A 25,348-nucleotide genomic window follows, 5' to 3' on the forward strand; every position below is an offset into this window, starting at 1 on the left:
ACCTAAAGACGCCACCAGGGGTGCTGCAGATCGAGTCTGGGTATTTACCTCCGTCTCAACCTCCACTCATCATCATGATCGTTATGAGCAGCAGCATCATCTACACAGACAGGAAAGCGGAACGGAGGAAACGCGCAGCAGCGGCCAGTGCGATAGAGAAATAGACACGGAGATGTGTGCTGGTGGAAGAAACGTCTGAAGACCAAGAGAAGTGGAGACAAAGCGGGGCTGGTTTGACCTTCCTCCGGTAAAGGCAACGTGTGTGTGGAGCGAATATGTCGGGGAGGTTGGAGAATAAGACCGGTAAGCGTTTCCTGTCTGCGTTAGCATGGTTACTGTTTACCCTGGTGTCTGTCTGTCTGTCTGTCTGCCTTTCCGTTTACCGGGACGCCTCTCACATCGCCGCTCAGTCAGCATGTGTGATCTTTCGAGTCCTTTCTCAAAATGTTAAATATTTGAAAGTCAAATGAGGAACAATCTCTTTGTCTTTCTGTGTATTTCCATCTGACTTGTGTATCCCCCCCCCCCCTTCTACCCCAGATTCCCAGCGGTCTCAGCTGGCTTCCCTCACGATGAGACTCAAAGACAAGCTCCACCCACCCAGGATCAAACGCTCAGTCGAGAAAATCAAACGGACCCCGTCTCAAGCGTCCGCTAATAAGCCCCATGATCTCGACCTCACTGCCACACCCCCGCTGCAACGCAAGGTACACACACACACACACACACACACACACACACACACACACACACACACACACACACACACACACACACACACACACACACACACACACACACACACACACACACACACACACACACACACACGCAGTCTCAAACAACACACAAAGCAGGCACACGTCAAAACATGCCAGCTCATTAACACAGACACTAAAATGTGTGCGTCTGGTTATTTCTCTGTGCGTGTCTATAACCAGTGTGTGTGTGTGTGTGTGTGTGTGTGTGTGTGTGTGTGTGTGTGTGTGTGTGTGTGTGTGTGTGTGTGTATGGTGTGAATGCTCTGTGTTTGTGTGTGTGCTTTTGTGCATGTCATTGAGTGTGTGTGTTTTTGTGTGTGTGTGTGTGTATGCTGTAATTGTGTGTTGGTGCGTCTGTGTGTGTGTGCGTGCATGTTTTTGCTGCATCTGTGTTTTTGTGTGTGTGTGTATGCTGTGTTTGTGTGTGTCTGTTTGTGCGTGTGCATCTGTGTGTGTGTATGTCTTTGTGTGCGTGTGTGTTTGTGTCTTGTGTGTGTGTGTGCGTGAGCGTCTTTGTGTGTGTGTCTGTATGTGTCCAGTCTGTGTGTGTGTTGGAAGAGCAGGAGCGGGCGGTGCTCAGTGCACTGCGATACTTTAAGAAGCTGCTGGATACGCTGGGCGGCGATCAGCCGGTGATGAACAGCCTGCTGTCGGGCTCCGCCGGCCAGGTGCTGGAGACGGTCCACAACCTCGTCCAACTGGAGCCACACATACACAACAGGTGAGCGCACACCCAGCCCCAGCACAGCACAACCATAGGGGAGAGACGCTACTTATTGGGCATAATAACAACAAAAGTTATAATTAAAATAACTATTATAATGGAGTTATTGTAATAATAGTAATAACTACATTATTACTGTTATTATATTTTCCTGATAATTCCTGAAATTCAGGTGCCACCGCAAGCATCAAGTACTGGATGGTAAAAAATTTGACCTTATTCTTTAATATTAGCACCTTATCTGTCTTATTGTCTAACTATTTATACTTTGTACTCTCTATTTTTGTTAAGCACTCTGAACTAAATTTTGGGTTGAACTGAGTGCCTAAATAAAGATGCATTATTGGGGGTCAAGCAGCGAAGCTGCGAGACAACCTATTGTTTTCGTACGTTTTCCTATTATTATTATCCTTAAGTGGGAGTCTATGGCAGCCCATAGAACGCCTGGGTGAAGGACAGTCCCATTAGCCAATGAAGCGAATCTGAGGTCGCCAGCTCTAGCGCCACCAACAGGTCAAAGTTGGACATGCATTCATGTTCATAACTTACGACCCATTCATCCAATATACACAAACAAGGTATCATTGGATTCCTTCATCCAAGCCGAGTCCAACGCACCCATGCGCCATGATTGATTTTCCGCCATCTTGGTTTATGTCAAAACCCTTCAAAATTCATCTCCTATCACAAATTTTGTCCAATCATCGCGAATCTTGGCAGACATGATCATCAGGCCATGCTTGATAAAACATATCGCCAATCAAATTCAACTGCAAAGTTGCCAAATAGGAAGTTAGCCAATATCTCAGCAGCCCTTTGACATATCATAACCAAACTTGGTACATAGACTCATGACATCATCATGGGGACACTCAATGCATTTGGTGACCATTGACCTCTAGGGGGCGTTATAATTAATGAAGATGTGTTTTTACTCCTCTCTCTTCACATGAGTATATTTCAAACAAATTTCCAATGTCTGGTGATACTATCAGACCGCCCCATGTAGCTAATAAAATATTTCCAATGGCAACATCAGAATTTGGCCACCATGTTGAAAGTTGTCAAAATCAATAGTACATATCCACAGGACACAAAGTACCGTATGTCCAATCATCATGAAACTTGCCATGTATGATCTTCAGACCAAGCTGAACAAATCTGCCAAACAGCTTTTTAAAATTCAAAACCGTTTGGCCGTGACAGCCAATCAAACTTGACGGCAAAGCAGGAAGTAAGCTTGTTCTCAGAATGTCTTTATATATCATAGCCAAACTTAGTACATAGAGTCATGACATCATTCTGGGGACATCTGAACAATTTGGGGACTTTTGACCTCAGGGGGACGTCAAACAGGAAGTGAGCTCATTTCTCTGCTTGGCCTTCATGCATCCAAACCAACCTTGGCACAATAATTGGGCATCATCAACGCCTAGGGTGGCGTTGTTAGCAGCAAGTCTATTCCGTCCCTTACAAAGCAACTTCAATGTATTTTTATTGTGATAACCATTTGCCAATATCATCTTGTAGCCAGCTTACCGATTATCTGACCAGCAAAATGAGTTTATTGAGTCCCATTCTGCTTGACCCCCACATTGCTGCTCGCAGCTATATTTATTATTAATTTTATAAAATAAAAAATACAGAAAATATCTACAGACAAAAAATGAGTCATAGCTATGTCAATAAAAATGCTCAAATAAATAAACACCAGACGGCTGACTACACATTTTTTGATGGACACTATTTGCTCTGTCATTGAAACCATGCATTACTTCATGATCCATCTCCGACTTTATGCAGTAAAACAACAACATGTCGTTCTCCCTCCTGTCCTCCGGCCTGCAGTAAGACGGTGACGTGCTGTCTCTCCGGCCTCTACTCCTCCCTGGCTCAGCTCATCCACTGGGCTGACCAGCTGATGCTCCAGGGGATCGTCCAGGAAGAGAAGGAGGCCATAGCAACCGTTGTCGTGGTGACGAAGGCTGTGTTGGATGGGGTCAAGGTAAAGCGCTGGGCTGGCGCTCGCACTGGGTCACCACGAGAAAGGACCATTATGTTGACCGTTGGATGAACATGGTGACTAGGGATTCAGGTCGAGGTGGAGAGAGCAGACATGACACACGTGTTTGGCTGAGTGACCTTCAGGAGATAAAGGCTCAGTTGAATGGCATGTCTGATTTTCCCTCGTCCAATGCTAATCGTAACCTTTGAGTCATTGTCACCAATTTTATGGAATTATTATTTTTATTTTTCCAGTTGAAACACTTTTAGCCCTACAGATACATGTTATTATGGAGCAGGTATGACTTAGCCCTACAGATACATGTTAATAGGGAGCAGGTCTGAGTTACATGTTATTAGGTATGATTTAACCCTACAGATACATGTTATTAGGTATGATTTAGCCCTACAGATACATGTTATTAGGTATGATTTAGCCCTACAGATACATGTTATTAGGTATGATTTAGCCCTACAGATACATGTTATTAGGGAGCAGGTAGTAGTTAACCCTACAGATACATGTTATTAGGTATGACTTAGCCCTACAGATACATGTTATTGGGGAGCAGGTATGACTTAGCCCTGTGTGTGTGTGCGTGTCTCAGGAGCTGGTACGACTGGCCGCAGAGAGACAAGACGGCCCCTCCCCTTCTTCCCCCATCCAACCTCTGTCCCCTAAAGACAAGCAGAACCGGGACCGCCGGGATTCTGACCAATCCCTGCAGGCCGTTGGTCAGGATGAGATCGAGGACCAGCACGTCTCTCCAGAGCACAGTCAAAACCCGGAGCCCATGGCTCCCACGGAGGAGTCCGCTCCTCCTAAACCCCCTAAACCGTTCCTATGCACCGCTGCAGACAGGTAATAGACAGCTCCCCTGGGAAGCACACAGTGCAACAAAACAGATTTGGGAACTTTTGCGTTCAAAATCACATTGAGGTCTATTTAGAGCAAGTGAAAAAGTCCAGGTAAAATAGTTGCGAGACTTTCCCAGTGGAATGTGTATTGCGTTGTATATAGCTATAACATAATAACAACATAACATATGATATGCAGCATAAACTCATCTGTGTGTCCTTCCCCCCAGCGCTCCTGCCCTCCCGCCTAAGAAACGCCACTCAATACCAGGCCCCGCCCCTTCCAAAGTGGCCATCGTGGCACCGATGAGACGAGAGTCGGAGCCCAACATGGAGGTCAACAAATACACCATACACTCACACACACACACACACACACACACACACACACACACACACACACACACACACACACACACACACACACACACACACACACACACACACACACACACACACACACACGAGAGAAGCCATCTTCACAGACGTCCATACACCACATCACGACGTATAATATATATGACACACGCATTGGCAAGCAATGGTCTGACAAATACACACTCGTTGATTTATTTTCTTAGCAATGCCAATGGATTTTGTATGTGTGTGTGTGTGTGTGCGTTCTAGGAATATGAAGAGTGTCTCAAGGTGACTAAACCCAGTGTGTGGGTGGAAACGCTAAACACACACTTCCCTCAAACCCAAGGTAATTCAACCATTCAGACACACAATAACACACACGCAAGCACACAGACACACACACACAGAGACACAAACACCAACAACATATCCTATTTCTCTGCTGCTGACAAGAAACAGGAACCAGTCACACTGCCACTTCCTCTCTGAAACAAGCTCGCTGGAGGATTTCCCCACACAATCCAACCCCCGCTTGCATGGTGCTATCCACTATAACCACAGCCTTCTACTGATTTGAGACACTGGGAGCAGTATACGTATGGTGTTTTACTGAATGTTTAGCAATAACAATTATTTCAAAGAAGAATCACAAACATACACACACACACATACAAAGATGCACGCCCACACGCACACACAAAGACACACACACACACATACGCACACACGCACACACACACACACACACACACACACACACACACACACACACACACACACACACACACACACACACACACACACACACACACCATTGATGTATAAACAGAAGACACACACACACACACATACTTACACACAATTGATGTATATGAGGACACTCACAAACATATCCTGGTTCGTAGCTGCTGGCCAGAAAACAGAAACTGGTGTCACTGCCACTTCCTGTTTGAAACTGAACACTCTGTATCAGCAAACCCGGCATCCCGTCTCTGAACCTAGACGCTCCACTGCAGCGGGGCGGCTTGCCTTTCATTTCAGCGCTCCGTCTGAGTGGAATAGCTAGTCTGATGCAGTTATCTCTATCCCCTTCCCCTTGTCTCTCTAAGTCATCATTACTTGTTGATCTTAAAACAAGATGTGCATGGTTTTTAAATTTGGAACTTCTTCGATGTATATTTGGATGTGTTTTTTCTTGGTTATGTATACTCCAATTAATTGAAATGTTTTGTTTATGTAATGTATGTTGTTAGATCTGTGGGGTGGGGGTTGGCTGTGGAGGTATGCTTAATATCTGTATCTATGTTTTTATCGCTACTAGAGTTTTCAACCTCAACCTCTAGTTGGAATTAAACCCATAGCAATAATGTGGAAACCCCAGTCGATAATGTAACAAATTTCCGAGAGCATAATATAATAACATTTTGCCTAATGTTACAACGTATAACATTCGTTCACCACAAATGACTCTTAAAAGCAGTGCCATTTAAGAGTCATTCAGCAGTAGCCATTCAGCAGTAGCCTACAATCACACACACCATACACACAAAACATAAGAAAAATGAATCAACTATAACAGTCCGCAGAGTGTAGTCAACAAAGTGTAGTCTTGTGGTGGACTCTATAGACATAATTCACCATACTGTGTTATTGACATGTTTTCGTTGTGTTATAGGGACACTGTCTCTTTAAGATCACGTCACTTGTGTGTTGATATGCCGGTCGGTGCAATGTTTGAATTTAACGGTTTGTATATGACAAAATGAACGACCTGCCGTTGCTTGTCGAGGTGAGAAATTGTCTCTTCCCTTCTTTTATCGCAATATCTACAGTCTATAGACAGAACGTGTTACCTGGGAGGGTTTGACGACCACGGAGCCGCTATGTTTAAAATCATAACGTCTTACCTGGGCAGGTGTCGCTGCGGTGTGTGCGCGTGCGTGTGTTTTTACCTGGGCGCTCATAGAATCCCTTACATCTGCCTTTCTCTTTTGCTATTTTAGATACAGACTACGACTCCCTCTCCTTGGCCGAAACGATGCCTCCTCCCACCTCCTCCTTTCCTCCACTTCCCCTCCCACCAGCCCTGCCTCAGAAGACACGTCGTAGCAGCTCGGGTACCCCAGAACCCTCCAATACCTTCTAGCTCTCCTTGTCTGGATCTCCTCCTACTGGTCTCTCCTCTCTCCTTGTTGTTTTGCTCCTAGTGGTCTCTCCTCTCTCCTTGTTGTTTTGCTCCTAGTGGTCTCTCCTCTCTCCTTGTTGTTTTGCTCCTAGTGGTCTCTCCTCTACTAGTGGTCTCTCCTCTCTCCTTGTTCTGCTCCTAGTTGTCTCTCTTCTCTCCTTGTTGTTCTGCTCCTAGTGGTCCCTCCTCCCTCCTAGTGGTCTCTCCTCTCTCCTTGTTGATCTCCCAGGTGCTGAAGGTCCCTTTCCGGCCCTCACAGTAGATTTAACTGGAGTTCAGCACTGCTCTCCCTCCCTCCTCTCCCCCAGTGGGACTCCGCCCCCCCTGCCCGATAAGAAGCGCCATAGTGAGTACAGATCAGATCCTTCTCTTATTAACCAATCATTTGTGTTAAAATACTTTAATCACAATATTATTGCACTTTTGCATTTGTTTGTATTTTGGATTGTACTTGTGTAAGTTATATGTCCATAGTGTGGTTGACTATGTGTTGTTGCATTATGTGTGTGTAATGCATGGTTTCCCTACGTGCCTGATTATCTCTATCTGTATCCCCGTCCGTCCCTCTGTCCATCTCTAGTCCACCAGTACCTGAAGTACCTGGAGTCCTACAGAGCTCCAGCAGCAGACATGCTGTTCTACCAGCGGCCCGCCGACCTCGGCCATCGCTACAACAGCAGGCAGCAGGAGCTGGTGACGGCCTACCAGCTCACACACACACACCTGGACCCCCCCTGCCCCGACACAGCGCCCCCGGAACCCCCCGGGCACGCGCACCATGACACGCCGCGGCAGGCCGGCGGTCACGGCGACCTCCAGGCCGTGGCGAGGATCCCTGCTCCTGCCCTGCCCCCGAAGAGGAAACAGCTGGTGAGGAGACGCATTGATGTAACGAACATCCTGATAGGTCGGATGACCCCCGAATACTAATTAGCTTCCACTGCAGGATCCACTGAAGCCTGCGCTGTCGGAGCACATGCACTACCACAAGCACATACCACGAGCACATGCACTAACAAGAGCACATGCACTGTAAGAGCAAGGGCTGCTCGATTATGAAAAAAAAAACATAATCACGATTATTTTGCTCAATATTGAAATCACGATTATTCAAACGATTATTTTTGAGTTTGAAAACATGACGTATTTATTCAGCATGTCTCTCCCAATAAACACTTTGTAACTGAGAACTTTCTCCTTAAAAAAATACACATAATGATCAAAAAGAAAATGTTCAAATCTAAAATATTGTCCAGCTGCACTTTCTATCAAACATTTAATGGAAAAAATAAAAATAATAATGATCGAAAATTCGAATATATTAGTTTTGTGATCGTTTTACGCAAAAATCGCGATCAAAATTGGATTAACCGCCCAGCCCTAGTCAGAGCCGCACTCCGGGAGCACAAGTCCTTAAAAAAGTCCCTCGGTCGACATGACAATTATTTCATTGATGCTGTTGGAGTTATTTTATTAGGAAATACTTTTTGAAACGAGCGCTGCTACCTTGCGAGTGAAGTGCTGGCTACGTTCAGTGGCGTCATGGCAACAAAGCTCCACCTGGCAATTCTCCCCACCTATGAATGGACTCGAGAATCCCACCTGGGGAGGTGGCAACACGCCCCCCACGGACCATGGATAAAGCACCTATCAAACACATGACACGCAGGCCCGTAAGCCATTCATTGTAGCAGGTTAGCTTAGCTCATCTCAAAATAGCCCCTCCCCTATTAAATAGCGACCCCTTTATGAACATATAATGTGTCAACTAACCCACTCTGAGGCTCAACGCCAGCTGGACCGGTATCCTGTTGTTCGTGGTCCGTTCCGAGAGTGATTAGCATAGCCTTTATCAAACTTATATAACTGCTGCTAACCCACGTATGCCCTTCATCCTCCTCCTCCTCTTCCTCTTCCTGCAGACCTCTCAGGCTTCTGTCTCCCCTCCTCGCCTACAGCCCTCCCTCCCCTCTGCTTGTCCGCCCCCTTGTTCTCTGTCATCCTGCCCCCAGAGCAGAATGGTGGTGAGTGTCTCTGCTTGCCTCCTTGTCCTTAAACCCTTTGATCCTCAGCGCTTCTCCGCAACACACAGAAGGGCCGTGATCTGTCAGGGAGACTAAATCATGTGCGTGTCCTTGTTGTTTTGCTTGGCGTCATCAGGATTCTTCTCTGAACGATCAAGAAGACAACGACGACACTGAAGACAGGTAAGATCCACACACAAACACAAACAAGCACACGCACGCACACACATGTAAGCACACAGACACACACAAACTTACACAAGCATACAAACGCACACAAGTGCACACATAGACACACAGCCACATATCAAACATATGCATGCACGTCCGTGACACACACAAACAAGCACACGCATGCACGCACACACACACACACTAGATGTTGTATGGTCCCTAAACGTTTGGCTTCAGTTCCAAGCAGGGGAAGGAGTGTAACCAAAGCAATGGTGAAGATCAAGAAGAGAATGAAGAGCTGCTGCTGGTTAGCCGACAGGAAGTGCTTGATAGACTCACCATGAAGTCAGAGGTAAGGTTCCTCACACGTCTTACCTGCTCCTGAAGCGAAGCTGGTCACAGCCATGTATATTCCTCTGTCTGCTCTCTGCCGCAGGGGGAGGAGGGGCCAGGTGTCAAAGCAGCGTCTCCAGACATCCTATTGGTCCATGCCACTCTGACGGACAGTAATGGTAAGGAAGTGTCCAAGCTCCTTAATATGCCGGCAAATCGTCATATTCTACTGTTACACCTTTAACCTTCTGTAGATGATTCATATTTTTACACTTTTGGACAATCCATAGGCTTTTGATTTTATTGACAGAAAACACCTTGGAGTTGGAGGTAACACTAATTTTTAATGAGTGTGTTACTTTGTGTGACTGTGTGTGTACAGAACAGGTCCTGTACTGTGAGGTCTTCCTCTCCACCTACAGAACCTTCATCAGCCCTCATGACGTCATCAGCAAACTACAGTTCAGATATCCTACCAGTGCACACGTCTACTGTGCCTCTCCATATGGATGTCCTGTCTCTCTCTTTAAAGGACTATGTGTAGGACTGTACATGCATGTATTGCTTTAAATGCCGATTTACGAAAAGGTTGTAATTTAACTAAATGAGACCTTCCCCAAATTTCTGCATTGGTTAGAATGGCATTGAAGTAAAGGTCTGTGCATTCTATCCACTCATGACACTCTCATTTTCTATTTGCAAATAATGCTTAATTATGATTAAAACAAACTAATCTGTTGGGGATTGGTATTGTCTGAACCTACGGAGCTCGCACTCCACTGCTTTCATGCGAAAGCTCTTTAATGCTTACATCGAAAATGTTTCCATCCTGATATTCAATTTCAAGGCTGAATTCTTGTCGCAATTGGCCTCCAGCAGTGGCAACATGAACTTTAAAAGGAATAGAAAATGACATTGTATTAAATGGATTGACCTTAATAAGAAACACGTACAAACACCTGTGTCAGGGAATTGAACCTTCAGTCCTGGGAGTCAGCAAGAACACCTTCCTACTGCTAGTAAGAGTGGTGGATGAACTCTGGTAGGCACACACACACACACACACACACACACACACACACACACACACACACACACACACACACACACACACACACACACACACATCTACCTACACATGAACACACACATACAACACAGGCATATACATGATACACCATGAATGTGTGTGTTTTTACAGTTCAATAGAGCTGGATGGTGATTTGCAGCTCCTTCTGATGGATTTGGTGTTCAGCCTGGTGATAAAAGGAGAGCTGGGCTTGGCCCGCCTTCTGCGCTCCAACATCCTATCAAAACTGGAGGAGAGGCGTCAGCTGATCGAGTCTCCTTCGTGGCTCCGCCCTCTCTCTGCCAGGGGCGTGGCTGCCAGGTAACGTCTGCCCTCATCATATCATAATAATAACTTGAACAATAGAAAAATATGTCATAGTGTAGAAAAAAGTATATAATAACATAATTAGGTATAATTATGTACCTATCAATCTATAGTTATATCGGCATAAGTACCACCTGTCATCAAGGCTGAAAGACCTCCTCTTCTCCTTTATATAATTCTCCCCTTCCACTCTCCTCTCCTTCCCTTACTCACAACCTCTCTCCTCTGCCCTCCTCTCCTCTCCTCTAGACCAGGGTCTCTTCTTGACTTTAAAAGTCACGATGTTGCAGAACAGTTGACCTTCATGGACTCCAAACTCTTTTATAAAATAGAGGTAGGACTTTCAACTTGAACTCTTTGCCCACTTGATAATACTCTGTTACACCGTCGCAGGTTTCAGTCCAACTTATCTCTTACCTTGTTTTGTGGACCAATTCTCACCTGCCTGTCTCTCTGTCGGCGACCTGTCTAGCTGCCGGAGGTCTTGCTGTGGTCGATGGAGCAGAATGAGGAGAGGAGTCCAAACCTGACAGAGTTCACCCAACACTTCAACAACGTCTCCTTCTGGTGCGTCATCCATGTGTTGGTGATGATAAGCTGTCCGTGTCCACACGGGAGGCGGTAAACCTTCTCTGTGCATGGTCCAGGGCCAGAGCTCTCTGGCTCGTGACTTTGTGGGATTTGTTGCATTGCCTTGCTTACAGTTTGTGCAAGTGTCCCATGAACCAAGTTATTATCACCGCCAGAATCAAAGATGCATACTAATACTTAATTGTGTGTGTGTGTGAATTTATGTGTGTGGTGTGTGTATGTGTGTGTGTGTGTGTGTGTGTGTGTGTGTGTGTGTGTGTGTGTGTGTGTGTGTGTGTGTGTGTGTGTGTGTGTGTGTGTGTGTGTGTGTGTGTGTGTGTGTGTGATTTAGGGTGCGTTCTGTTATCATCTTGCAGGAGAAAGCTCAGGAACGAGAAAAGCTAGTGTTGAAGTTCCTCAAAGTCATGAAGGTACACTTAAGACTCACACGCTTAACTATATCCAAGGAGACTGACTGCAAAAGCAAGAAGGTTCTAATTGTGTGTGTGTGTGTGTGTGTGTGTGTGTGTGTGTGTGTGTGTGTGTGTGTGTGTGTGTGTGTGTGTGTGTGTGTGTGGGTGTGTGGGTGTGTGGGTGTGTGGGTGTGTGGGTGTTTATGTGTGTGTTTGTGTTTGTCTTCTAGCACCTCAGGAAACTGAATAATTTTAATTCTTACCTGTCCATCCTGTCGGCCCTTGACTCCGCGCCCCTGCGAAGACTAGACTGGCAGAAACACACAGCTGAGGTACGTGGTTCAAGAAGTGTTTTTTCAAGGCAAACCAAACACCCTGTTTTAGCTTGTCACCACCCGCAATCCAGATCTTTGAATGCCTTCTGGCAGACTTCGGGTACAAACGTTTTGTGAGTGTGACAGGGCTTTATTGCTGTTCCAGCTTGACTGTCTGCAATCACTACAAACTGATTTTGGTTGGTTTAGCCAGAATGTTTTTCGATATAACCTAGTAACCCAAAACAGCCTGTAACAGGTCACTCACAGGTTACTAGCATGCTTTGAACCTATAGAGGACAATCTGATTCTATATTTAAGTCTTATCATACATTTTTTTTACTTTGCATGGAATGATGAGATTTGGATGAGGATGAATCCATGGCACTAATATGTAACCCAGTACATCACCTTTCATCTGAAATACGTTGTTTTGAGGTTTGGTTTTGCCACAGTTTAGACGATACTTTGCTCAAACATGAGTAAGTCAGTGTCAGGAATGTAAACGTGTGTTTGTGTGTGTGTGTGTGTATGTGTCTTTCTAGGCCTTAGAAGAATTCAGTGCTTTGATTGACAGTTCATCATCCTTCAGAACCTACAGAACAGCTCTCTCTGAGGTGGAACCCCCATGTATACCCTACCTGTAAGTACTACTAATACCTTATATACTCTACCTGTAAGTACTACTAATACCTTATATACCCTACCTGTAAGTACTACTAATACCTTATATACCCTACCTGTAAGTACTACTAATACCTTATATACTCTACCTGTAAGTACTACTAATACCTTATATATTCCTTACCTGTACACCCTACCTGACAGTAATACTTAAACCCTACCTGTATAGCTTGTTTGCGAGTATTACCTATTTATTTACCCTACCTGTATAGAACCTGCCTGTATATATACCCTACCTTTTGAGTTCTACCATGTATAATACCGTACCTGTAGGTCTAAGTTATACAGTGCCTGACATCCTAGAGTGCTGTACACACACACACACACTAACACACACACACACACACACACACACACACACACACACACACACACACACACACACACACACACACACACACACACACACACACACACACACACACACACACACACACACACACACACACAGTGCTCAGTGCCTCACCTGTCTCCCTCATGTGTTTGCCTCCAGGGGACTGATCCTGCAGGACCTGACGTTTGTCCACCTGGGGAATCCTGACCGGTTGATGACATCACAGGGGTCCATGGTCAACTTCTCCAAACGATGGCAGCAGTTCAACATCCTGGACACTCTGAGGAGCTTCCAACAAATGTAAATAATTTGACTATTTTGGTAGTGTTATCTGTAGGTTTGTGTTTGCTTACAGGTCATCCTGTAAAGGTGTATATATATGGAGTGTCATGTGACATAATTGTTACAATACTTTACTAGTTATTTCTTATCTCAGTCTTCTCCTATTATTTCTCCACCATTCCTAACTGCTCTTTCTAAATCTTTCTCCAGCTGTTACTCCCTTCAGCCCAAAAGTGAGATTTCGTCATTCTTCAATGACTTCAGCGACCATTTGGCTGAAGAGGCATTATGGGAACTCTCTCTCAAGATCCGCCCACGCAACATTCCAAAGACCAATCAGAGATGAGCCTAGAAGACAGTGAGCCAATGTAATGGGGAGGAGAAACATCTGACGACATACAGAAACTGATCCGCACCTACCTGTCTTTGGAGACATGTTTAATCGCTAGCCACTAAAGGCTGCAATAATCCGATGTCATTCAAAGGAATATATCAGCTCAAATCGTATGTATGTACCCTCAATAAATGTCTGTACTTTTTGTATCAAGGGGTCTGTTTTGTGTTTTTTAGCAGAATAAAATATACTCAACGTCATTGGCTAGTAAAATGAAAACGTTTTATTCTTAATTTCCAGTGAAATCTATCTTGAAATACCAAAAGGTCCTGGGTTCAACCCCTATGACTATAGTCTCTGGCCAGTGGGCAAGAGGCCTCACCTCATCCTGCTCCTATGTCAAGGAATAGGTCTGCTAGGTCTGAGAAAGGACCAAGTTCCTTTAGGTCGGGTTGGAGTCCCAGAGAAAGGACCAAGTTCCTTTAGGTCGGGTTGGAGTCCCGACGTGGGTTCCTTTGGTTCGTGGTTAGAGTTCCAAGTTCTGTCTGGGTTAGAGTCCTAGAATCTGGATTAGAGTCCCAGAGAAAGGACCAAGTTCCTTTAGGTCGGGTTGGAGTCCCGACGTAGATTCCAGAGAGACTGTTGATCTGATCTTAAATACATTGCACTTTCAATTTTACTTACTAAAAAGCCTTTTTAACTTTCAATTTAATTTTCTATTTTTACCAGAAAGATACATGATCTGATACCAGAGAGAAAGGATAAGGGTTACTAGAATCCGGGTTTGAGTCCCAGAGAAAGTACCAAGTTCCTTTAGGTCGGGTTGGTGTCCCGACGCGGATACCAGAGAGACTGTTGATCTGATCTTAAATACAATGCACTTTCTATTTTACTAATTTCTTTGCATATGTTTTGTTTTACTTATCTATTATTTTATTTTATTGTGTGACAATGTTTATATGTGAAGCACTTTGAGTCTGCCTTGTGTATGCAAAGTGCTATATAAATAAAGTTGCCTTGCCTTGCTAATGTCTAAATATAAGTACACAGTGGTCAATAGTACAAAACGATGTATACCAGCCTGACCTGGAGTGTAAAACCTTTTCCTTGCTAAAATAACTAATAATAAAAATAATAACAACACTAATCAAAAACAAGTTCTAGACACATTCTGCTACCAGCTTTGCGCAACCTAAAGATAGAATGAATGAGTCCGATCAAATGAGAATATCCAATTACATATTGGATGTTCTTTGCTCACACACAGGTATTAGATATTTGTGGTTTTACATTTTGTCCTGAGCGTCTTTGCTTAGTTTACGTTTTGAAACCAAACAGTCCATAGGAAAAAGGCCATACACTCATGTCTCTGCTGCGCTTCCGAAGAGAGGAGTAGCATTCGCGTAACCAAGGTAACGCATTCTAATCGAGAACGGAGCATCTAGACCAGAATAATCGATCAAGGAGCACTAGTAAGCTGGTTGCTTAGCATGCTAAACATGCTGGCAAAAACCTTTGAGTATCCGAAGGAAAATGTTAAACAGATTATTATGATAAGGTGTCCGGTGTGCCGAATATGAACACAGAATTCCACCTCACAACCAAATGAGTAAAGAACCAACAAGCAGGTAGACGAACGTGGCTAGCTACTGACAGCTAGTCAGCTAATAATGATTGAATGAATGCAACGGTACTATCTGCATGGCAATGTTTTGGTGATTCATGATCGATGACAATCATTATGCAATTTTTTTTTGAAAACAAAGCAAAAGATACGCCTATGAAGATTATACAGCCCCTGTCATAAAATACATCTTTGTTATATGCTGTAAAGCTATACAAAGCCTACTACAGTATTATGAATTAGGCAAAACAAAGTCAATTACTGTCAGTTATATATGGAGCTATGCTTTACACACCGTTTGCTGTATGTCTCGTTTTCTCTACAGTATACTACTCCAGGCTGGAACCATGCTCGGACTCAGCAGCCTGAAGTTTCCACCTGTGGTCAAAACGGAGATTAACCTGGTGCTGGTTCTGGTCACTGTGCTTGGTTTCTGGACGCGGCTCAGAAACCTTTCCTACCCTAGGGCAGTGGTGTGAGTATACTCTAGCCTTATTGCCAGACATTATTAAGTCCAACAGAAACGCTTATTTTATCTGCTAGATAATTTGTTAGATAAGATCAGACACAGATATATAAAATGTCATCTCTGCATCTCTTAATAGTGTTTGTGTCTCTGTGTTTGTGTGTTCAGGTTTGACGAAGTATACTATGGCCAGTTTGTGTCTCTCTACATGAAGCGGGTCTTCTTTGTTGATGAGAGTGGACCGCCCCTTGGTCACATGATCTTGGCCTTCGGAGGTGAGTTATTTGATACTCAAGATAAGAAAAGATGTTGCTAGATACATAATTATGTGAACTGTTTAGTTGATCTACTTGTGAATAGATGTGTGAAAAACAAATAACCTGTGTGTGTGTGTGTGTGTGTGTGTGTGTGTGTGTGTGTGTGTGTGTGTGTGTGTGTGTGTGTGTGTGTGTGTGTGTGTGTGTGTGTGTGTGTGTGTGTGTGTGTACAGCCTACCTGGGTGGTTTTGATGGAAACTTCCCATGGAACAGAATAGGTGCAGGTAAGTGAATAAGTAGAAAGGCCAAGGGGTTTCAGAACAGATTTGACCAAAGGGAACACATGTTTTAGACACAAGAAAACCTCAAAACGTAGGTCACTGGACTTTATGTGAGCAACATTCACAATTCATTCATGCTGCACAATGTGTGTTCATAATAATTTCTATATCCTAAATGATAGGTCTTTATTGAGTCTTGAAACTAGTGATGCATCAGGTGACAATGATGGCTCTCATTGTTGCTGTGGATGTTTTTGTGGCGCTGTCTAGAGTACCCCAGCAGTATGAGTGTGTGGGGCCTGCGCCTCCTGCCCGCAGTGTGCGGGGCTCTGTGCGTCCCCCTGGCCTACTTGCTCCAGTTGGAGCTGGGCAGCTCCCACTACGCTGCACTGGGAGCTTCTCTCCTCATCCTCATGGGTTGGTATCCTTATCCAAATCGACCATTCCCATCAGAGCAGACTTGTCATGAATGCCTTTTCTGATTTTGAATGCATCTCTCCTGTGTGTAGCCCTTCTGAATCAGCCCTCGTCTCACAAAGCAGACAAGGGGGTACATTTTTCGTCAAAATGTATCTGTAAAAGGTTTCAAATCCACACCACAACGTCGTAAAATCCCCTTCTGTAAGCCTAATCACTCATGTGAGTCAGTTTCTCTTTGGTAGAATATCTTCGTAACGCTGTGCGGTCTCCCCTCAGAGCTTGCGGTGTAGATTGGAAGGACTGCTGTTTCCGCGGTTAGTGCAGCCCTATCTGAGACAGTGTTCCTTCATATCACGTTGTTGTTTGATTTCAGAGAACTCTCTCATCGTCCAATCACGCTTCATGCTACTGGAGTCTGTCCTGATCTTCTTTCAGCTGCTCTCCTTCTTCTCCTACTGGCGCTTCTACAATGCCTCAAACAGGTAGCACTCTCCCCTGCCACAAGTCAACCCACTCCAGCATACGCTGATACACTGATACTTCCTGTCTGCCTGTCTCTTCGTGTGTTGCAGTTGCTCCAGGTATTTGTGGCTCATCGTAGCTGCGTCCTCCTGTGCCGGAGCTGTGGGGTAAGTGTGTGTGTGTGTGTGTGTGTGTGTGTGTGTGTGTGTGTGTGTGTGTGTGTGTGTGTGTGTGTGTGTGTGTGTGTGTGTGTGTGTGTGTGTGTGTGTGTGTGTGTGTGTGTGTGTGTGTGTGAGACACATTATGTTATGAGTATTCAGCGCACACACAGTATATTGTGTGTACATTTCAAAGTGAGTTATTTTAGGTTATTTCTTGTGTGTGTTTGTGGCTCCTTAGGGTAAAGTATGTAGGTGTGTTCACCTACCTCCTGCTGCTGGGCATAGCCTCTGTGCACACCTGGCAGCTGATTGGCCAGCGGGCTGTCAGTCATGTGAGTTTCACCTTCTTCTTAGAGTAGAAACATTAATCGAGATGAATTGTGTTCTGCAGGGAAATTAAATGTTACTCTAGTATAACAATTGTGTGTGTGTGTGTGTGTGTGTGTGTGTGTGTGTGTGTGTGTGTGTGTGTGTGTGTGTGTGTGTGTGGTTCAGCTGAGAGTGTTTGTGGAATGTGGGTGTCGCGCCGTGTGCCTGGTGGTGCTTCCCGTCCTACTCTATGTGTTCTGTTTCTACGTCCATCTGACTGTCCTTCGGCACAGTGGACCACATGACCAGCTGATGAGCAGTGCGTTCCAGGCTAGTCTGGAGGTAATGAACGTACATCTAGGCCTATCCAATAACATTAACTCTGTGTTTTCAATGTTCAGAGTTTGGTTGTTTATGTCATTTGATCATTATCATTTCTAGCATGGTTACAGACGTCGACATTTTGCAAAATTTGAATTAATTATTCAGCCGTTTGGTAATATGAAATACGTGTGTGTGTAGGGTGGCCTGTCGAGAATTACTCGGGGCCAGCCATTAGAAGTGGCCTATGGCAGTCAGGTTACCTTACGAAGCTCCGCCTCTCAAACCATCCCTTGCTGGCTACACTCCCATAAGGCTAACTATCCAATAAGGTATTGCCACAAAACTCATGCTTCTCAATCAGATCAGTCTGTATTTTATGTTTTTCTAATTTGCGTGTGTGTGTGTGTGTGATTGTATTTGTAGGTATGAGGATGGGAGAGGCAGCTCCCACCAGCAGCAGGTGACCTGTTATCCCTTTAAAGATGTCAACAACTGGTGGATTATCAAGGACCCTGGCAGGTAGGTTACCATGACAACATACGAAAATAAAACAGACGTTTTACACATGGGTTACCATAGGAACCGACTATGAGGTCATAATCCTACCTTTGGTTAGATGATCGTGGTGTTTACTATTGGGACAGATGGATGTTTCTATTTATTAAGTACATAGTAAGAGTATACATCCAACAGTGATGATAAAATACTCAATCGCGGGTCCAGACCCATAGTTAAATACATTGTTCTCGAGTAACGTCGTGGGAAGGAATGCACTAATGTGTTAACAGGTTGAGATATTAAAAATACAGAGGGGCATTAGGGAAACCAATGCTTTATAAATATAAACAAAAGTCCTTCTCCGAACCGGTGAAGACCAACCTCAAGTCAGATCCTGACCACAGCAGGCTGACAATGGCGTCAGTGTTGAATCTGGTTCCACTGTGTGGATGTGGGGACATCTGATCTGTGTCAGACAGGAGCTGGTGGTCAACACACCCCCCCGACCCGTTCGCCACGGCGACGTCATCCAGCTCCTCCATGGTATGACGTCTCGTTTCCTCAACAGGTAACCATAGCAAACCTCCTTCTCCTCTGTAATTCAAACATTTGATCAAATCCACCTAATGTCAAATTTTTCATGGGGGCAACCCACAAACTCAGCTCTGCTGCTCATCCCACAAGTGCATGTTCCTTACAAATGGGGCACCATTTGAAAGGGAACTATACAGGCTTTCCAACGGTATAAGATTTATTGCCAAAAAGCATTGTTACCACAGATAAATAATTGTGTGTGTGTGTGTGTGTGTGTGTGTGTGTGTGTGTGTGTGTGTGTGTGTGTGTGTGTGTGTGTGTGTGTGTGTGTGTGTGTGTGTGTGTGTGTGTGTGTGTGTGTGTGTGTGTGTGCGTTCAGTCACGATGTGGCTGCTCCAATGAGTCCTCACGCCCAGGAAGTGTCGGGGTACATTGACTTCAATGTTTCCATGGTGATGCAGAACCTGTGGAGGGTGGTTAGTGTGACATTTTACTTTTTGTAAATCCACTGTGTTTTTAATGATGATGATGATGATGATGGCGCCGGATGTGTGCTCGTGTCTGTGTGTTCAGGACATCTCCAACAGGGAGGCTGAGTCAGAGGTGTGGAAGACTATTGTGTCTGATGTGCGATTGGTCCACGTCAATACCTCGGCGGCTCTCAAGGTACCTCCCCTCCCCACCTGGACGTTACCATGGTTTCATAACCCCCCACGTCAGCCATATAATTACATACATTTCTACCATGAATAATATATTCTCTGACATGACCCCAGATGTTTAGAATTCTATACCCATTTTAGAGACACATTTGACTTTAATTGATATGTTTATTTATGATTCTAACTAACATTAGTCGATGATTGTAATTATCTCGACCCACGGCGCTCAAACTACTTCTGAGTGCATGAGCTCCAGCTGGCTGTAGTTCACTTACCAGCCAAAGGGGCCAGTATTGACAAGGACTTACGGTACTCAATCTTACCCATCTTACACAATCTTACACTATTAATTTAATGTTACCCGTCATCTTGTTATATCTTATCAAAGCACATCTACAATATGCATACCAATTCAATGTAGAATAGTTGAAATAACAAAATAATGACGTTTGGTGAGCAACCTCCACCCTTGACCAAACAACCATTTCAGTGGATCCTTAGGACTCGATTGCACACTCCCAAAACACAAAAAAAGCACACCGGAATTGCTTTTGTATTAGCAATTCTGATGTGCTCAGTGTCTTCAGTGGGCTCTGATGTCGTCAGGCAGCCAGGGTCTCGATAAGGTCCCCTCATTTATACATCGCCTCTCCCCCCTACAGCTGAGTGGAGGGACCCTCCCTGAGTGGGGGTTTGGGCAGCTGGAGGTGGTGGCCGACCGTGTCTCCAGAGCCCACCACAGCAGCCTGGTGTGGAACGTAGAGGAGCACCGCTATGGGACCAGTGAGTCGTCCAGTAGAAGAACCATTTATGTCTTTTATTCCTTTCCATTTTCTGTACTATGGAGCCTTGCATCAGTGTGTAACTCAATTATAACTCCACACTGATCGTTGTTGTGTGTCCCTGTGTTGTTTGACTTTAATTGTTGGGTTCTTGGTGCAGTTAATTAACTTACCAGATACTTAAACTATATTAACCAGATGAAACTATGCAACCTCAGGTAAAAAATGACCGTCCTTTGTGTCCTGGAACTACCGGACACATTACCGGACACATCAACCTCCCTTCACTGTGATTGTAATCCACTACAGACCCATAGTTTAAGAAATGCTTCACTAGAGGAAGGTTTTAAGAAAGTCATCCTGGTTTGTTGTTGTCTTTGTGTGTGTGCTCTAAATTTCCTTGTGCTTGTCTAGGTCACGAGCAAAAGGAGAGAGAGGTAGAGCTTCATTCACCGACTCACATCGATGTCCATCCAAACATATCCTTCTTGTCCAAGTTTATAGAGCTCCAGGTACTACTGCGAATTGTACAACTTCTAATACTACCAGTACTTCTAAAATGAATACAGATACCACCATCACACTACTGCTACTGCTTACTGCACTTCTATTACACTTGGCATTACTGTTGTCTAAAGTGTTAATCATACTATTACTTGTACTACCACAACGACGGCACTACTGAAAGTACTTCTATAAATATATTTGTCGCCAGGACATGCATCTGCAGTTACAATGTTAGGGTTAGGGTTAGTTTTGTTGTTGTTTTTTTTACCCTGGGTAGAAGAGTGATGATGTTTTTTGTTGCCGTGGCAGCGAAAGATGCTCACCGTGAAACAGGAGGAGTCGGAACACAAATATAGCTCCTGCCCTTTGGAATGGATCTCCATGACAACCAATATAGTCTACTGGCTCCACCACTCTACCAATGTAAGACTCATATAAACGTGTGTATACACATGACATTACTACAAGGGGCCTCCTGGATAAATGGAAACAATTAATTGCAAGGCTATTGATGCTGACATGCTCCACTGTGATTGGTTGTACCCTCAGGCCCAGATTCATCTGATTGGCAATCTAGTGTCTTGGGGCATGGCTAATTTAAGTCTTGCAGCCTATCAGCTTCTAGCACTCTGGTACTTGCTGAGGCGGAGGAGGGCCATCAGAGATATAACCGAAGGTATACACACACACACACGCACGCACGCACGCACACAATAATATATATATAGATTATACACACACACACACACACACACACACACACACACACACACACACACACACACACACACACACACACACACACACACACACCATGAACATATAGCATACAACAAATGCGCAAATAGTGCACACCCTTACTACAATAGCTTTTGTTCTGCTTTTGGGTTTAGCTGTTCATGTTTTTTATTAATGGAGTGCTAAATGTTTGTGTGAGTTGCAGCTTCCTGGTGCCAGTTCCAGCGGGTGGGGGTGGTGTGTGTGGGTGGGTGGCTGGTCAACTTCCTGCCTTTCTTCCTGATGGAGAACACCCTCTTCCTGTATCACTACCTGCCAGCATACACTTTCCTGTTACAGCTGCTCCCCGCAGTCCTTGAACATGCACACACTCATCTGTTAAGGTACACACACTCACACACGCAGACTCTGCCTCTCTCTCACCAGCTCAAGTACACACACACACACGCACAGATACAACCACACCTGTTATTTTTTTGTTCTTCTCTTCCAGTGGGAAGTCTCAGCACCGTGCCGGATGTGTGTCTGCGTTTGCAGGACTCTGCTCTGTCTACCTATGCTACAAAAGCTTCTCACCTTTGACCTACGGAAGCCCAGAACTGTCAGCCAATCAACTGCAAGCCCTGCGCTGGCAGCCTTCCTGGGATATTCTTTACAGGAGACCATGAAATTACGTACAGTGCTTTTACAGTATTTTAAGAATAAAACCTTTAGTGAATTTTGTCTGCTTATGTATTCTTTGACAAAAATGAGGTACATGTCTCTAATACTGAACAATTTTTTCTATAGAGAGTCACAACTTAATAGTTATATTATATAAATTGCGTGCAGCGGATATAACAATTCAGATAACGACCGTATGTCTGCTCTGCTAACAAGTAAGTGTTGTTTTAAATTATCAGATCCGATTTTGGGACTGAACGGGAGAGGCTGAGAACAGACGCCGAGACGAATGCAAAGTTCTGTTGGTTTAAACCGTTTATTTGCGACATCTGTTGACAGAAAAGAGAACTGCAGCCTTGAGAAACGTGCTCTGGGTACAAAACAAAACCTCGTGGTACTGTTGTACTTGCAGACCTGCCGGGCTCGCCTTACTAATATGTCCACTGTTGTTGATGTCATCTGTGCTTTGCTACCAAATTTAACATAGTTGTACTGGTCGTATTTAATCATGTACATTTATTTATATATATATATATATATATATATATATATATATATATATATATATATATATATATATATATATTTATTTGTACTATACTATTTTTGTATTCGCGCAGGTTAAATAAAAACAGTTTAATAATGGAAGTTTTTCGAAAGATTTGTAACCATTTATCTATTAAAAGTGTAATATTTAGGATATTCTGAAAACGACCAGTAGTATTGCAGGAAAGGGACGCATAGAACAGCTTTGCATTGTGGGTCCTGTTTATTATTTAAACTTGCTCAACGGTGGTTTTGCACTTACTTTCGGTCAATAAGGGTTATTTCTCAACTGTTCTACCTGTTTTTAACTAAATTCGTTATTATTATTATTTCCGCTTATTATTTTAATAAAACGCATATGTAACCCAGGAAGATGCTTCGCGCGATGCATCATGGGCTATATGTTAACGATCCAGAAACGTTGCTGCATCAGGATTGGAGCGAAGCTGCACATGGACACAAATGATAGAAAGTTATAAATTAAACTTTGTCCGCGCAACAATAAGCCATTTCCTGCGCTGTTTGTTTTCTGCCACAGGTCGGTAGTGTATTTTTAGCCTCTTTTTTTGTTTTTCTGCTAGCATACTGAAACGAGTTTCTATTGTTTTAGCATCTGACTTCTCTACAGGACAGGTCTACTACCCTGTAAATCCATTTAAGTCCACGCCTTAAAGATAATAATTCAACAACAGAAAACGAAAATGTATATGATTTTAACTTAAGAGGGGTTATGGTGGTTAACGCATTTGGTGGGGAACGCACAGCTATGTCATATCGAAAAGCAAGGAGTTGTCTATATATTGGTTCTGGTTAGAAGTGTGAGAGCAATGATGACCCATTAGTGGAGTAATGATACTTGTGCGATTGTGTTGGACAGAGAGACAGACATGTCTCTTAGTCTTGCAGAGGAGAGAGACAGGATAAGGAGACAGATTGAGGAGCTGGAACAGAACCTGGGCGCAGCTCCTGTCGACTTGGACCTTCTTTCTAGTGACGCATCCTCAGGTAACTAAGATATTTCAAGAGTAAGAATGTTATTTTTACTTTGAAAAATATGCAAGGTAATTTTGAGTGACGATATGGTGAGTGTACCCCTACATCCTCCGTAAACCTGTGCCGCTGAGTACCCCATCACAATTTTAATTCGGGTAACAGAACCTCACCTGTTGCTTTTATTTGCCCTTTCTTTGTCTGTCTCCCTTTTTTATTTGCCGATTTCACAAATTATTACAATCAAGATACGCTTTCTGTGATTTGACAGATGATGGATCAGATGACGAGATACAACTGGTGGAGCAAAGCCATCAGGTAAGACATAAACACATCTGCACGTACACACATGTTACGTTTTATTTATTTATAAACTTAGCACAAAAAGTAAGGAAATTATTGTTTGGTAGATTATTTCTCTTTGGTAACAATGCTTTTTGGCAATAAATCTTATACCGTTAGAAAGCCTGTTTAGTTCCCGTTCAAATGGTGCCCCATTTGTAAGGAACATGCAATTGTGGGATGAGCAGCAGCGCTGAGTATGTGGTTTGCGCCCTGGCACCTGAATGGCAGCACCTGTGACTGAGCATGGGCCCTACTACTGTAAGTACAGCTGTAAGTGTCTGCTCCAAGAATCGGCATGCCGCGTTTGACTGATCTGGATAGGCCCCTTGCGATAGGGCAACTTCAAGCTGGGGTTCCGCAAAACCAAGTTGCGTCCTTATTTGGAGTGAGCCCTAGTACCCTCTCCAAACTGAAGGCCAAGTTCCATATAACGGGGGATGTCAAAGACAGGCCGCGAAGTGGGCGTCCCAAGAAGACGACATCCCAAGAAGACCATTTTATCACTCTGTCAGCACTTAGGTGCCGTAGGCTATCTTCTACAGATTTGCAGTCGGTTTGCAGGACGATATGGCCGACGGTTCTCTGCCCAGACAATCCAGAACAGACTACACGCAGCCAATCTCCAGTCTCATAGGGCTGCCAGGAGTCCTGCCATGACTGCCCTTCACCGTCAGGCCTGTTTGCGCTGGTGTTGCCAACACGTGCACTGGAACCTGAACATGTGGAGGAACGTTATGTTCAGTGATGAGTCCAGATTGTGCCTACGGCAGTTGGATCATAGGGTCAAAGTGTGGAGAAGAAGCAGAGAGTGCAATTCTAATTGCTGCACCGATAGAATAACATATTTTGGTGGAGGCAGTCTGATGGTGTGGGGCGGAATCTCCCTCACTGGAAAAACGAGGCTTGTCATCATTGGAGGCAATCTCAATGCAGAGAGATATAGAGATGAGATTCTGCAACCAGTGGCAATCCCATATCTCTGAGTCTGGGACCGAACTCTATCCTCCAAGATGACAACGCTCACCCCCA

The 25,348-nt window shown here is 44.3% G+C and overlaps 3 protein-coding genes across 4 annotated transcripts in view; all 3 read left to right on the forward strand.

Moving 5' to 3' along the window:
* The first annotated feature begins 54 nt into the window (after positions 1–54).
* LOC130384001 (rap guanine nucleotide exchange factor 1-like) lies at positions 55–14,997 on the forward strand. 2 transcript variants are annotated; one of them, XM_056591958.1, is made up of 24 exons: positions 55–303; positions 541–707; positions 1,301–1,482; positions 3,334–3,490; positions 4,098–4,351; positions 4,578–4,683; positions 4,975–5,053; positions 6,711–6,824; positions 7,122–7,238; positions 7,473–7,762; positions 8,815–8,916; positions 9,053–9,099; positions 9,328–9,442; positions 9,527–9,602; positions 9,806–9,890; positions 10,373–10,465; positions 10,625–10,813; positions 11,069–11,153; positions 11,292–11,386; positions 11,742–11,820; positions 12,033–12,134; positions 12,662–12,759; positions 13,294–13,434; positions 13,627–14,997. In XM_056591958.1, exons 1-24 carry the CDS (start codon positions 276–278, stop codon positions 13,760–13,762), a joined length of 2,937 nt encoding a protein of 978 aa, XP_056447933.1. In that variant the 5' UTR covers positions 55–275; the 3' UTR covers positions 13,763–14,997. The 2 variants fall into 2 exon arrangements, with proteins under 2 accessions (XP_056447933.1, XP_056447934.1); XM_056591959.1 differs by lacking the exon at positions 8,815–8,916 and having other exon boundaries at positions 56–303; positions 13,627–14,996.
* Positions 14,998–15,160: 163 nt separating this feature from the next.
* pomt1 (protein-O-mannosyltransferase 1) lies at positions 15,161–22,941 on the forward strand. Its single transcript, XM_056591961.1, has 20 exons — positions 15,161–15,378; positions 15,700–15,849; positions 16,009–16,115; positions 16,331–16,381; positions 16,649–16,795; positions 17,172–17,280; positions 17,371–17,427; positions 17,660–17,753; positions 17,917–18,072; positions 18,253–18,383; positions 18,478–18,573; positions 19,028–19,120; positions 19,466–19,562; positions 19,660–19,752; positions 20,411–20,531; positions 20,945–21,042; positions 21,347–21,460; positions 21,587–21,713; positions 21,981–22,158; positions 22,269–22,941. Exons 1-20 carry the CDS (start codon positions 15,356–15,358, stop codon positions 22,441–22,443), a joined length of 2,217 nt encoding a protein of 738 aa, XP_056447936.1. The 5' UTR covers positions 15,161–15,355; the 3' UTR covers positions 22,444–22,941.
* Positions 22,942–23,236: 295 nt separating this feature from the next.
* snapc4 (small nuclear RNA activating complex, polypeptide 4) overlaps positions 23,237–25,348 on the forward strand; it is a 12,157-nt gene continuing 10,045 nt past the window's right edge. The window contains exons 1-3 of the mRNA XM_056591957.1: positions 23,237–23,522; positions 23,862–23,989; positions 24,246–24,292. Of these exons, the coding sequence (XP_056447932.1) occupies positions 23,872–23,989; positions 24,246–24,292 (165 nt within the window). The 5' untranslated portion in view covers positions 23,237–23,522; positions 23,862–23,871. The remainder of the gene's footprint in view (positions 23,523–23,861; positions 23,990–24,245; positions 24,293–25,348) is intronic.

Source organism: Gadus chalcogrammus, chromosome 6 (assembly GCF_026213295.1).
Source record: "Gadus chalcogrammus isolate NIFS_2021 chromosome 6, NIFS_Gcha_1.0, whole genome shotgun sequence".
Lineage (NCBI taxonomy): Eukaryota > Metazoa > Chordata > Actinopteri > Gadiformes > Gadidae > Gadus > Gadus chalcogrammus.